Below are 14,529 nucleotides of genomic sequence, written 5' to 3' on the forward strand. Positions count from 1 at the left end.
CATCAATTCTTTTTTCTGGAAATAATTAGTTTTTTTTTCTTCAAAATGTGAATAATAAATTTAAAGTTATTCAAAATTATTCATAACCTTGAAGTGATTACAACCGCATTTTGATCATTTGAAGAATTACTATTTGTATTTACGTTAGAACGTTAGATGCACGTTAGGCTATTAAATAATTATAAAAAAAAATATCTACGTTTTAGTTTAGCGTTCATTGCGTACATGTTCCAATTGAGGCCGTCAGCGCAAAAGTGGCCTAAGCTTACCATAGTTAGTATGGAGATAATGAGGTTCGAATTTACCTTTACAATACTTCGTAGGCAAAAAAATACACGCTAAAATAATGTTTAGAAAGGTATCTGTTTTCTATGGATGAAACTAGGGATAGGCTGATATTGCATCAAAATTTATTATGTTTTGAATAAATTGCAATACCTAAGCACGAATATGAATTGTGGGTTAGACCACCTTTGCGCTGTCTCAATATAGAGTCATTTACAGTTTCTGTAGATATGTACACCCAACACGATAAACAATACACTAGAATTACTATCATAGTCATCATACATGATAAATTACCCTTATGTTCAATACGGTAGTACTAGAATTTGCTATAGTTAATTTATTCATAAGAACGACAAACTATTTAAAATGAGGTGATCATCTAAAAAAACATTAATAACAGCTTGAACAAACAAAAAAAGTAAACTTTTACTCTTCTAAATTTTAAAGAGATTGCTGAATAATCTGTAATAATAATCTGCGAGCAAAATAATCAGTAAATTACGGAAAAATGAATTCCACAGTAGGGATGTTCTCAGAGATAAAAGCAAAGGGTATATTGCAAACACTTCAAATAAAGAGCTGTGGCTAGAGCGGAGAACCTTTTGGGTTCGTTTCTAATTGAATAAAATAGATTAGCGGAATTGATCTTTTACCAATGGTTTTCGTGTTCATTACCACGTGCTCCGACTTAATTGATCGCTTTACCTTTTACTTTAGGCCACCCCACTTAATGCCATACTGTATTCCCACGTACGCCCGCTCCCCCTACATTTCTTTTCTCACGAGGAATGTAATTATGAGAACAAATGGTAGAGGTTAATGTATTTTACGACCGATCTCTAACTGCTGTAATAATTCTATTGACCCGTTACCTTTGTTCTCGGCATTTTTAAGGTCGACGTTATTTACTTGCGGTTGATTGAATATGAGAAGTTGATTATGCTGGTATTCAATTAAGCAGGACCGTGATCCGATTTAGATAATTCGTTTTGGAAAATAGGTCTTGTTGTTTAATGAATTTACCGTAACAATAATAAAGAAAATGTAAGCTTGATTGTTTATTTCTTTTAGTATTAAAACATCAATTATTATATAAATTTGAAACGTTTCCAAACCAAATAAAGATTATGGAGATTACAGGTAAAGATTAATTTAATTAAATAATGTTTTTGAATGAAAGGTCTTTGAATATAAAGTTTAGTTTACAGTAAAAATACATATTTTGAATTCAACATTATATTTTATGTATAATACAATCAACATATCGGTGGCCATTCGTCATTGCTAACATTACTGATTTTGTTATATAATGAGAATGAATATTGCATATGAATTTTTATTTAGTTTTGAACGTAGAAAACTTATTCGAATCGAATTTAAATTACACAATGACTTATTAGATAAAATTTGATTTGCTTGATTGGATATTTGAGGTTAGCTGCTACGGTTGCAGGGGTAGGCATTTATGCGGTATGCCAGTCATGCGTTCCAGTTTGAATGGTAGATATACTATATATGCAATTGAGCAGTCAACCTCAGATCTTAAAATAGGAGGCGTTATTCACATTGCAATTTTTATCGTGTCCGCTTACCACTGACCTAATTTCTGTGAAGCAATTACAACCGAAATAAGAAAAATCTCAAATTTTCTATACGTATTTACGTAGTTAATATTCTGCAGATAACTTTATTAACAGTAACGTTAATTACCAGCCGTTTAGAGGGACGAGTAGAGGCTTATCGTATCCATCGCACCAAGCCATCGCAGCTGTCACGAGTGTGGCGAGCACACCGCGTCGAGCCACTGCCGGCCGCAACCAAGCTATTATCTGAACCAATGAACACGACCAGTCAATAGGGTAATTGTGTTTATATCATACATTCTATGTGACTTCAGATTTCGCTGAAAATTCCGTTTGAATTTTCTAATAAAATCATTGGGATTGTACTTTTTTTTTAAATGCTTAGATGGGTGGACGAGTCAGCTCGTGATATTGTCCATCTGATGGTTGTCTGGAAGAGATCGCTCTTAGCGATAAGACCGCCAATTGTACTTTTTGTGTTTAATGTATCGCACTGTTTATTTGTTTTTTGGTGTACAATAAAGAATACTCTCTCTCTCTCTCTCTCTCTCTCTCTCTATAACTGTTAGTCAATGATTAGTTTTATAACTCCATCCTGTCTAATTAGGCAATTTGGTAATTGTGCAAGGCGTTATTTCTAGACTATTATGATTTCGACCTGGCCATTCTCGTTGGAATATAACTAGTCAGGTCATAAGTATTGTCACACAGTAAAAACTTTTCTTTTAGAATGCTGGCCACAAAAAAGTTTATTAAATTCGAATTTCGAATTGTTCATGAAAATAAAAATGTATACTTTTAGAATTTTACTCATTTTTAAATATGGAGTGGACGCTTAAAGAAGACCATGTTGCAGTTATTGCGTTGCATCGTTGCGGTTACGCGCCAATTCAAATTTTTAACATACTGAAAAATTTGATTATAACCAAAAGACTCGTTTATCGTACCATCAAACGATACAATGAAGACTCTAGTGTAGATGACAGGTCAAAAAGTGGTCGCCCTCGGTCTGTTAGGACTCCAGCAGTGATAAAAGCTGTGAAGGCGCGAATTCAAAGAAATCCCAAACGTAAGCAGAAACTGTTGGCCCTTCAGATGGGGTTAATCAGAACCACGGTGCAAAGGGTGTTAAATGAAGACTTAGGGCTTCGGGCATATCGAAGAAAAACAGGACATCGTTTGAATGCTCGTCTAATGGACCTGAGACTGAAGAGATGCCGCGCTTTGTTGAAGCGGTACGCGGGAAAAAAATATCGGGAAATTCTTTTTTGGATGAAAAATTTTTTACCGTAGAAGAGAGCTACAACAAACAAAATGATAAGGTGTACGCACACAGTAGTGAAGAAGCGAGCAACCGTATTCCGCGTGTTCAACGAGGTCATTTTCCATCCTCGCTCATGGTATGGTTGGGAGTTTCTTATTGGGGCTTAACAGAGGTACATTTTTGTGAGAAAGGTGTAAAAAAGAATGCAGTTGTGTATCAAAATACAGTCCTGACGAACCTTGTGGAACCTGTTTCTCATACCATGTTCAATAACAGGCACTGGGTATTCCAACAAGATTCGGCGCGAGCTCATAGAGCGAAGAGCACACAAGACTGGCTGGCGGCGCGTGAAATCGACTTCATCCGGCACGAAGACTGGCCCTCCTCCAGTCCAGATTTGAATCCGGTAGATTACAAGATATGGCAACACTTGGAGGAAAAGGCGTGCTCAAAGCCTCATCCCAATTTGGAGTCACTCAAGACATCCTTGATTAAGGCAGCCGCCCATATTGACATGGACCGCGTTCGTGCTGCGATAGACGACTGGCCGCGCAGATTGAAGGCCTGTATTCAAAATCACGGAGGTCATTTTGAATAAACTTTAGTGTCATAAGAATCTATGTTTTGTTAAGTTCATTTTGGTATATGAATGGTTACATAATGAATAAACTTGTTTCAATTATTTTACATTAAACATGTGACAGAATTTATGACCTGACTAGGTATGTATATAGGCTCTTTATCACGTGTCTCGTGTTCCGTAACCGCAGAGTAACAAAGGTTTATTTCGATAGTGAACAAAATTCAGACCCTATTATAAAATAATTACGGTCACTAATTAACTATTACGATAATAGATATATAATTTTAGATATACTTCTCATTTGATTCCCTTTCATATTCACATACCTGCGCTCCCAACTGCATAGGATCCCGTGTTAATATGTCACTTGACTTCTTAACTGCTCCGTAGACGAGTTCCACGTCTCTGTCCAGTATGTAACAACGCACGTGCTCGAGTATGCAGCGTAAATACGATATTGTCACCGTTTGGACCTGTTCCAAACGGACATAAACATAAATGGGTGTTTGCTAAAATTTGGTCTGCTATTTTTTTTTAATTGCTCCAAGTTGAAACGACACATTGGTTCTTGGCAGCTTGAGATATGACATAGAAGCCTGAATTGTCTTGAACGTCAGATGTCTTACTGTAAGCTGGAAAGCGTGACTGATGAGCCACTGTAAACAGAGGTAGGAAAGAAAGGTAAAGGTAGAGGTAGAGGTAAGAAAGGCAAACAAAAATCCTCAAGGATTTTCTGATGTGAATTTACCGCAAAAAAATCTATGTTTATATCTAAACTGTCGAAAATCTTTCACAAAGATACACCGACCGGGAATAAAACCCAAACTCCGTAATTTAGTACTCCGATTATCTAACCACTTGGTTAGTTGGATGATCCTTTACAATACCATACCTACAATAATTTACCCATCGAGTCAATACTGGTGGTAGAACCTCTTGTGAGTCCGCACGGGTAGGTACCACCACCCCGCTTATTTCTGCCGTGAAGCAGTAATGCGTTTCGGTTTGAAGGGTAGGGCAGCCGCTGTAACTATACTTGAGACCTTAGAGCTTATATCTCAAGGTGGGTGGCGCATTTACGTTGTAGATGTCTATGGGCTCCAGTAACCACTTAACACCAGGTGGCCTGTGAGCTCGTCCACCCACCAAAGATATAAAAAAAAAACTTGAGGCTGTATGGATAACAAATAATAATTGATGTATGCAATTATGTGTATCTTTGAACGAAATATAAATTTCCCTGTAATATTTTAGGTTACGTGACTCCAATGATAAGCGCGAAACTCGCGTGTTCAGAATACGGCAAAAGTATGGGACTTTTTTTTTATTTATGGTAGAAAAATGTAAATGGAATTCTAAAAAAACATAAAATACTGAAGCCTATACTGAAAAATACTCATGTACAATATCTATAACATAACCATTGTACTATAAGAGTCATGTATATATTGGATGTTATATATTTTCAGCAGTCTAAACCAACGCGCCGTAAGAAAGAGCCAACAAGTTCCAAGTTTACTTTATGACAAATCTCCAAGGATTGGCTCGAAGAGTGGAAATGTTTTGTTCCGACTAAGAACCAAACTTTTGTATTTTGTTCCAGGGATTATCTTCTAATGGCCGAGCAATTTTACTCGAGCTTGTAAGGAATTAATGACGAAACTTCGTTAATTAACCCCATTTGGTGATTATTCAGAAGCTAGGTCAGTTTCAAATGGAAAATGTTCGTATACAGGCTCTAACAGAATGTGCCCTAAAAGCGAAGTTAGAGAGTAGTGCGGTTTTTGATGCAATTTAATAAATTATTCATTGGAAATAATTAATGTCCCTGGTAATAAGAGCCTAACAAATTTGAAGACTTATTATGACTTAAACGATGCCGTAACTTAAGTGACATATGTTTTCTATAATGACATATTTATTTCTTCTCATGCCAGTCTTAAAAGGTGACTACGGGTATCGACCGAGAACAAGCATACTCCGAGTATAACTAAGATATTGCGGTCCCCAACTGGGACTTATTTAAATCAAATCTAATCAGAATTTTGTTTATTCAACATAAATGAAAGTACACACTTGTTGAACGTCAATCAAAATTACCGCCAATTCACAAAAACTAGCTTCCGTCCTGAGAAGAACTGGCAAGATAGTCAGCTGACATGCCTTTTTTTTAAATATTTTTTTATTGTTGGTATACTCTCCCCTTATTGTGAGACTGCACGGGTGGCTGCCATGAAATGCATTTGAGATTTCAACCTCATGTCTCAAGGTGGACGGCAGCATTCACATTCACATTGTCAGGTTTATCAACTTCAGTAACCATTTAAAGTTAGACTTGAGCATCTGTAATCTATGCAATAAAGCGGCTGTCCCATCCCTCAAAGGTGACCAATAAATATATAGAAAACAATATATATAAAAATAAAAATAAAACATTTCTAACTAGAACTCGTAAACTGAAAGAAAACTGACAGGAACGGTAGTAAAGTTCCCTCGAAACTAACAATCAAAGTTTTATTATTTTGTCGACGAATTAAGACCAGCTTACGTGAGCTCCGGATGTCATAATGACAAAACTTGCTAGACTATCGATGATGTGTAATCGTTGGTGATTACCTCCTCAATGTTTGTGTAACAGGCCGTCGTTACCTGGCTTTTGGTGGGCAAATAAATTATTACGAAACTTCGAGAACAAAGGGTTGGTTGCGTTGAAACTTTATGTTGATGAATTTGTGAGGTTGCGGAGGTCGGGCACGATGCTGAGTTTCTTAAAAGTGTTGTAATTTTTTTTATTCTGTATTCGTATTTTGTAGGTTTTCTTAACTTTGATAAATAAAAAATGTACAGTATTTTTTTGTAACATTTTTTTTCTGTGTACCTTTTAAATTGCTTATTTCTTAGATGAACTATGTAGGTAATACTGATTTATTCATTGCACCTTAACGTTTTCTCTCTGGGATAGTGATAGGTGCTGATAACTAATAAATTCACCTATTCTGGTTTAAGTTCATAGTTTTTACGTGCAAAATTTATTTATATCGCCTCTTCTGGATAATAAACGGACAGTCTTTTGTTATGTAAATTCCTCTATGCCCTTCGTAAAATCAATTTTATGTCTAAGCTTTAAGCCAAAGATACGCTTCAAACTTCTGAACAAAACACGATGCTATACTCACGGCCGCTAGTAAAAAGTCGAAGTTGCAAACGGTTAGGTCCTTCAGCTTAGAGAAGTCCCCAGCCAAAAGTAAATGGAGCCAAGACTCCTCTACGTGACGTTGTGTGAAAGCGGCCGCCGTCCTACTTGCCGAATGGAATGGCGTCGAATCTAGAAGAGCGTCGTCATCGTCTACACAACCTGATAAAGGAAAATGTACTTTAATCTTGCTGCAGTTGGGCTATTTTAGGGCACCCAGGTAACATTCCCCTATAATTTAGACTCCGGTGGGAGTGTTGCTGTTTCAGATACGATAGCAATAGAATTACACAACTGACGCACGTAATCTAAGATTTCCGGGAGAAGCAAACACAGGTGCATGCCAAACAGTATTATTCATTTGTATTATACTGCAAATTCAAGAATTATGAACTAAAACACAAGTAATCGTAGCCTTACAGAGCGTAAAACTATATCAGAATAGGCCTAGCTTGCTCGCAATAAATTATACCAGTCTTTTCAATGTAGGTCAATTATATTATATTGAACACGTTTTCTGCTAGAAAACTTCTGGATTTGTGGAAGTCAATTTACCACAAATTTTATTGCTGTCATGCCGTGTAATTTGTCTGTTTTAGTGCAGGATCCGGCGTGTCATTGCGTGACGATGAACCGTTTAGCGGATGATAAATTGTATTCGGATATTTTGAATTTTACTTTTGCAGCAACAAGCCTAGTTCGGTTTTGTATACAAATATATTTTCATTAACGCGAGTACGTTGAGTAATAAGGTTACGTATATATCTATTGTATTCTTTGGAAACAAGTTCTGTTATAAGTATCATTAATCTGCTAATATGAAAGGTGACCTTCGAATATGAAAGGTGACCTTCGATAATCGTATTTTTTCAACTAAGTAGGTATTTATTAATAAATAAGAGAAGATCAAAAGTATGAAAGATCCAATAACCAATGCTGGGATACATTGACATCTCTTTATGCAAGCTACGAGTCCGCCGGATTCTAACATAGTGACGTGTCTCTATAGACATCACCAGATTAATACTTGAGACATGAGTTAAAAACATATTTACTATAAAAATAACTTTCAAAGAGCAACGCTTCTCAACAAAAACAAACAATGGTGGTATCGTTACAGTCTACCACCAGTAAAAATATGTGGTGGATACTCAGCTAACCGAGCTCTTTTTTTATGATTGAAAGATTACTGGTGGCCCGGAGGCCTTTCCTGTTTCACCAGGATAGGTGGGCGAGCAAAGGTTCAGCCAGGAGGGGTGGGATTTGCTAACAACTGGCTGAGCGCCTCCGAAGGAAACCTAACAACTCAAGAGCAATTACTTCGCGAATGAATCTACCACCGGATCGGAATCGCGACCCGCTGAGAAGATCCGGCGAGAAACTCAGCGGGCTGATGCATGGGTTAGGTTGCACGTCGAACTCTTCGTCGAGTTCGACGAGTACGGTTACAGGGGTTCTTAAGCCGGTTCCTAGTGTTAGAGCTAAAGGCGTCTAAGGTTATTGGATCTGAGGGATCCGTAAGGACGTGAACTGACCGAGCTCGTGTGCTTCTGAAGTGTCCGTGTCGTCGGCGTCGTTGAGGAAGGAGGAGAAGTGTAGTGCAGCAAGGTCTGAATGGGCGTCCCGAAGAGCGCTCTGCACGCGAACATAGCGGCGTCGGGCCCGGGCACCGGCCGCCGCCGCCGCCCAACGCCAGGTACTACGTCCCGACACTATTGTCTCTGTTATGAGATTCTCTGAAAATATTCTCTTGTGCTACACCGTAATGAACATTAAACTATTTTTTTTTGTATGCTTAACGGCAAACGATGGGAAGCTGTCCCAACTCGTTACAAATTGAGTTGCTCGCATCCAGGCATCTCAATATTGCAGTAATTGTTACGTTCTCTCTTGCCTCTCTTTCTCTCTCTAATGCCTTTTGTAAAAATGAATATTAAAAAAAATCTAATATTTAATTATTTTATGTAATATTAAAAAAAAAAGACATGCCTGCTAGGTTTCTTGCCAGTTCTTCTCAGGACGGAGGCTAGTTTTTGTGAATTGGCGGTAGTTCTTTTTGACGTTCAACTAGTATGTACTTTCGTTTATGTTGAATAAAAAAAAAATGATTTGATTTGATTTGAGTTAACTTTTACGCGATCGAGAAGTAAAAAAAAGCTCTCACTAAACACACCTTGAATACCGTAGAAAACGTGAAACGAAATTGTCTAATCCTAAAATATAGAATACGAACAGTTTAAAAATACATATTTGTACTTCTGGAACAGTTAATACGCAATTTATCAAGACTGTAAAAAAGTTTTCCTCATATATTTGCTACGTACTATCCGTCTTTGGAATGAGCTCCCCTTCACGTTGTTTCCTGAGCGCTATGACATGTCCTTCTTCAAACGAGGCTTGTGGACAGTATTAAGCGGTAGGCAGCGGCTTGGCTCTGTCCCTTGCATTGCTGACGTCCATGAGCGACGGTAACCACTTACCATCCGGTGGGCCGTATGCTCATGTGCCTGCTCGGGCAATAAAAAAAAAATTTCGGTAATGATTCCGACAGTGTCTACTTACTCATCATGTACTTGGCGACACATAACGTTGAAAAGTTAAAATTTGCATCTTTTAATGTTATAACGGCTTCGCTATTGCTCGTCGGCATCAAAAGTTCTAAAAGTTCCAATTCCGTTAGGCCAAACTCCGAACAAGTTATATAACCTAAAACAAAAAGAAAACTGGAGGCAAATTATTTCTACTCGGCGCTCCTGTAGAGCTAGAAATCGAGAAACTAGTTGTTGACAAAGTCAATAAGCAACTAGTATATTATAGGTCAAATCTATTTTAGTAACTCCGCAGTGCTTGGTATTTTTTTTGTTTGCTAAGATTAATGAACTAAACTTCAGTCCACTTATGGTTGTCACTCACTTGCTAATTTACTAAAAGCCTTTGAACCGAAGACCACTTCTAAATTATCGAAGGCACCGTCAATGTAGTCTCCGTAGCATTTGTTTTCCGGGCTTTCTTCGATAGCATCCAAAAAGTAATAGCAGTTCTGAACTTTGAACTTTTCCTTTTGCGCCGGGGTCAATTGCAATTGCTCTAAAGACATCGCACTGGTGCATACTAGGAAGACATTCCTTGGAAGAGACATCGGTAGCCACGACAGCCCTGTTACTATATCGCACTCTAAAGGATTGACTCTGTGAACGTTATCAATAAATATAAACAATATTTCATTTTCCATCTCTTCGCATCTCCGCAATAGACTTTGAAACCAGTTATTAATGTACAGAGGATCAAAGCTGGCGTCTTTAGGTAAATAGCCTTCGGGAATGTTCAAGATTATTGATATTTGTTGGCACATGACTCTTAAAAGTTCCAAGTTGTAGGCCGATCGCGGCGTCGAAGCGGAAAACCTTATTATCCTTAGAACTGGCTTCGAGAAAATTTCCTCGCATTTTGTGTACAAGTGCGTCAACAAAGTGGTCTTTCCGGAAGCGTCGGGCCCGTATATTAACACCGGAGGATGTCGAGTTCGGTTCTCGTAATTTTCCTTCACAGTGCTCAAAATATTTTTAGATGCTTCTTCTATTTGTTTAGCGTTGACTTTGTAAGCTCGATCGTGTTCTATACATATTCTTAAATGAGTGATGTGCTCGAGAAAAACTTCCTGAAATAAATAAAGCGGAACCGTGAGCGAACGATTAATTATTCCTAGCGGCACCCTGAACTAAAGATATCAAAGTTGCTTTGTAACTTTCAGCCGGTAATTTAATTACTTTTCGAGTTTTAATTACGCTTTTTAACTCTAACCTTGTTGTCTGTTTTGTTGTTCATTTAATTTATAGCTACGATGTTGTTTTGTGTTCATTTAAATTCAGAATTCATAATTATGGTGTGTCGGGTTTTGAAATTATGAAACAAGCCTATCAACTTGTAACACCACTCTAGATGTCGCAAGATCGATATGAAAACAAGAAATGAATGATATTATCACTGGCACGAGCGAAGGTAATTCTTTAGTCAACTTTAACAAAAATATACTACCTGTACAGTCTTCTTCCGTCCCTTTCCTTGATCAGGTTCAGTACTGAGACTATCATCGACTAGTGAACTCACTAAGCCTAGAATTTTTTCCCTGAATGGTGCTAATTTTTCTTCATTCTCAGATCCCCCATCCGTCCTCGAAGAATCAGCAGACGATGGCCTAAATTGATAAATTGCGGTCTTAATTGGTTAACGAAAGATTCGAACCATTGAATCTATTTGAATTATGATCTTCTTGCCCTTATTCTACAAGGTTGGCTCGGTAGAGTAATAGGTAGAAATTTGGATATTTGTTTTGGTTCAGTTTTGCAGGCAATATGACTTAAAGAAGTTTAAGAATGGAAGACTGTGTGTTGATACAAATTGACATAAATGATTGTTGAGCGGATAAAGCGACAAAATAAGTTTAATTTACTACTGCTCTAGAAAGATGTCAGGTAGTAAGAAGAAGTACTAGATAATTCGTAACTTTTTTGTATATTCAGGTTATTTGGATAGAGTTCTGTCACACTTGTTCCTGACGAAGTGCATCTTTTTATTACTATTACAAATATAGCCAGGATCGATTGACTCACTCTAGTCTTATAAAGTGAGTATCAGGTAATGTCTCTTCCATTTTTTTCTTCAGTTCTAACAGCCTTGTATGTGCGAGGACAGTAATTTTGGAGTCGTCCTCTTCAACTTCCGCCAAGTCACGAAACACAGCTATAAGTCCTTTGGGATGATTCCCGTTTGATAAAAGTTCTGCAATTAAAGTTATGTAGGTTTCACATGTCGTAGATATTTCTTTTTTCGTTTTCCTGAGTTACACACGCTTAACAAAAAAAGACTCCTGCTACTAGTATTACAGTTCATAGATAAAAATCCGTGTAAAGCAACTCTTAATTTTCAAGACATACATTCAACATGCCAGACATAATTTCAATCGGGGAAAAAACACACAAAATAAACATTAAATTTAACATTTGAAAGGTAATAGTGATGTGATTTGTAAGAAATTAGGTTAACCTTCACCCTTTCACCCTTTCATGGTGTATTTTTTTTAAATGCAAACAAAGCTTCAACTTTCGTTGCAACTTAATAGGGATTCTATTGAAAATTTTGGTTAATGTAAACTGGATAAATTCAATTTAATTAAATAGAAAAAGCGGTAATATGTTCGCCGTAAAAGAAACAAACAAAATATATTATTTATATATTATCTGAATTTCCAATTTTAAGTTTATCCTTGACAAAATATCGTCTTCGTGGATTCGATGTACATTAAGACAATAAAATATGAATTTATGTATTTTTTATCGTTTCTAAATGTTAAGTAAGTGTTGTCTCTTTTCCATAAATGTGTCAAAGTATTTTGGAGCACGTGAATAATATCCTCGTTGTGTAGGAAAACATTGTAATAAAATTACAATTGCTAACACAAATGAGATGCATTTTGATGCATTTACGAGCACTGGGCTGCCAGACTCTTTAGCAATAATTTAAATTGTTAATGGAATAGATACGATGCGGATAGTGCAGTATTGGTCATTGAAATGATCCATGAGATTAGCCCATATGCCACAATGTAAATCTTTCATTCCATGTTAATAGTAATACGCGGAGGATATTCGGCGTGAGTTTTTACATCATTAGAAGTTACGGAATTAAGAAAAGCTGCAGTTTCTGCAATATTTTTTTCCATTTATAGCAGACGGTTAGGGGCAACCTAATCATAAGTGGCTACTGTCCCTAATGCACACGGGTGATGATGAGGAGACGGACAAGTTGATGACTACCACTAAGAAACTTTTCAAACATCGTTATAGAAGAATGTGTCATAGCTCTCGGGTAACACCGTTGACGCAAATTCACTCCGGAGCTGGATGGTATGAATTTGTTATAAGTAAAAATGAGACGATGATCTCCAACAATAGTGCATCATCATCTTATAGCACTCTCAGAGACTGCAAGTTTCTCCGATAACCCAGAGATTTCCAGCAATCGACCATTCCATTTTCAGCAATGAAAATGACCAATATTGTAATCAATAAGTGTTAGCAAATAACTGTAAAATTTAAATATAAAATAGTTAAAAGTAAGTTAATTTGTCTGTTCATGTTCTGTGTGGTCATGTGCCGTTCATCTAATTTGGCGTTGAAACGTTGTATAGTTATCGGTACAGCAAGGAAAGTTTATGCTATAGTATCATTTTCATTAAATATTGGACGCGAGATATCTTTGAAGAACAACCAAGGACACAAACATTTGGTCCATGATGTACAAACATCTTTCACAAACATTTTGTGACCTAATCATCTGCGTAGCTTTTCCGTGTCTGCGAACGGCACCCAATTAGCTAAGCGTTTCACTTCCCGGGCCCTCGTGTTTGGAGTTCATTATTTTTGTACACAACAATCCTTTACACAATGATAGTTGCGCAATAGCGATAGCAATAGCCAACGATAGCGTGTATTCCATATATTTAGTGAAATTCATAATAACTAGCGGTCAGTATGTGAGTATTATGTATATTTGGATGTTAATAATAATTAATAAAAAAGGTATAATACATCACGGTTCGTTTTTCAATAGTCTAATGTCATAAACACATCAAGTTGGACACGTCCTTACGGATCCATCAGATCCAATAACCTTTGCATTAGATGCCTTCAGCTCTAATACTAGGGGCAGGCTTAGGGACCCCGGTAACCGTACTCGTCGAACTCGACAAAGAGGTCGACGTGCAACCTAACCCATGCATCAGCCCGCTGAGTTTCTCGCCGGATCTTCTCAGCGGGTCGCGATTCCGATCCGGTAGTAGATTCATTCGCGAAACAATTGCTCTTGAGTTGTTAGGTCTCCTTCGGAGGCGCTCGGGCAGTTGTTAGCAAATCCCACCCCTCTTGGCTGAGCCTTTGCTCGCCCACCTGTCCTGGTGAAACTGGAAAGGCCTTCGGGCCACCAGTAAACTTTCAATCATAAAAAAAAAAAAAAAAAAAAAACATCAAGTTGGAAAGTTTTTCGAGAGATCTAAACTCCGGACTGTAAAGAGTCCTTAAGTCGGCAAAACTTGCTAAAGCTCCTCTAAATTTCTAACTTTGAACAACTTAAAGGAGACTTCTAGGTTACCCGTCTATTATATTTTACCATTGGAGTCAGCGATAACAACCTCTGACATCTGTTAGATACACGGATATACATACTCGTATTATTATGCGGTAATTTATTATATATTTTTATATCGACTTGTCCGCGTAGTAGTAACAGTGTGTCAAATTATTATTATTTTGTCCCAAAACTCGCTCAGAGGTTTTCCTTATCAACTACTGTAATTGTAATCAGCGAGAAGAATGGCCGTTAATGTATTTTGTTCTGTAAGTAGCCCTTAGTTTTTTTTTGCTTATTTGGGTGGACGATTTCACAGCCCACCCGGTACAACGTAAAAGTACCACCGACCTTGAGATATAAGTTCTAAGGTCTCAAGTATAGTTACAACAACAGCTGCCCACCTACTGCCCCACCCTTCAAACGGAAACGCATTACTGCTTCACGGCAGGAATGGGCAGGGTAAAGTTAAAGGCCGGTTTAAAGTATCATAATT

General features: G+C 37.4%; 1 protein-coding gene across 2 annotated transcripts in view; it reads right to left on the minus strand.

The window, feature by feature from the left end:
• The window catches only part of LOC101744721 (protein qui-1), a 102,934-nt gene that overhangs the window by 17,053 nt on the left and 71,352 nt on the right, over positions 1-14,529 (minus strand). For both annotated transcript variants that reach the window (XM_012695351.4, XM_012695352.4), the window contains exons 7-14: positions 11,522-11,690; positions 10,947-11,106; positions 9,825-10,569; positions 9,474-9,617; positions 8,447-8,647; positions 6,895-7,073; positions 4,045-4,191; positions 1,999-2,117 (exon numbers count right to left, since the gene is read on the minus strand). In XM_012695351.4, the coding sequence (XP_012550805.2) occupies positions 1,999-2,117; positions 4,045-4,191; positions 6,895-7,073; positions 8,447-8,647; positions 9,474-9,617; positions 9,825-10,569; positions 10,947-11,106; positions 11,522-11,690 (1,864 nt within the window). The remainder of the gene's footprint in view (positions 1-1,998; positions 2,118-4,044; positions 4,192-6,894; positions 7,074-8,446; positions 8,648-9,473; positions 9,618-9,824; positions 10,570-10,946; positions 11,107-11,521; positions 11,691-14,529) is intronic.

Source organism: Bombyx mori, chromosome 22 (assembly GCF_030269925.1).
Source record: "Bombyx mori chromosome 22, ASM3026992v2".
NCBI classification, from domain to species: domain Eukaryota; kingdom Metazoa; phylum Arthropoda; class Insecta; order Lepidoptera; family Bombycidae; genus Bombyx; species Bombyx mori.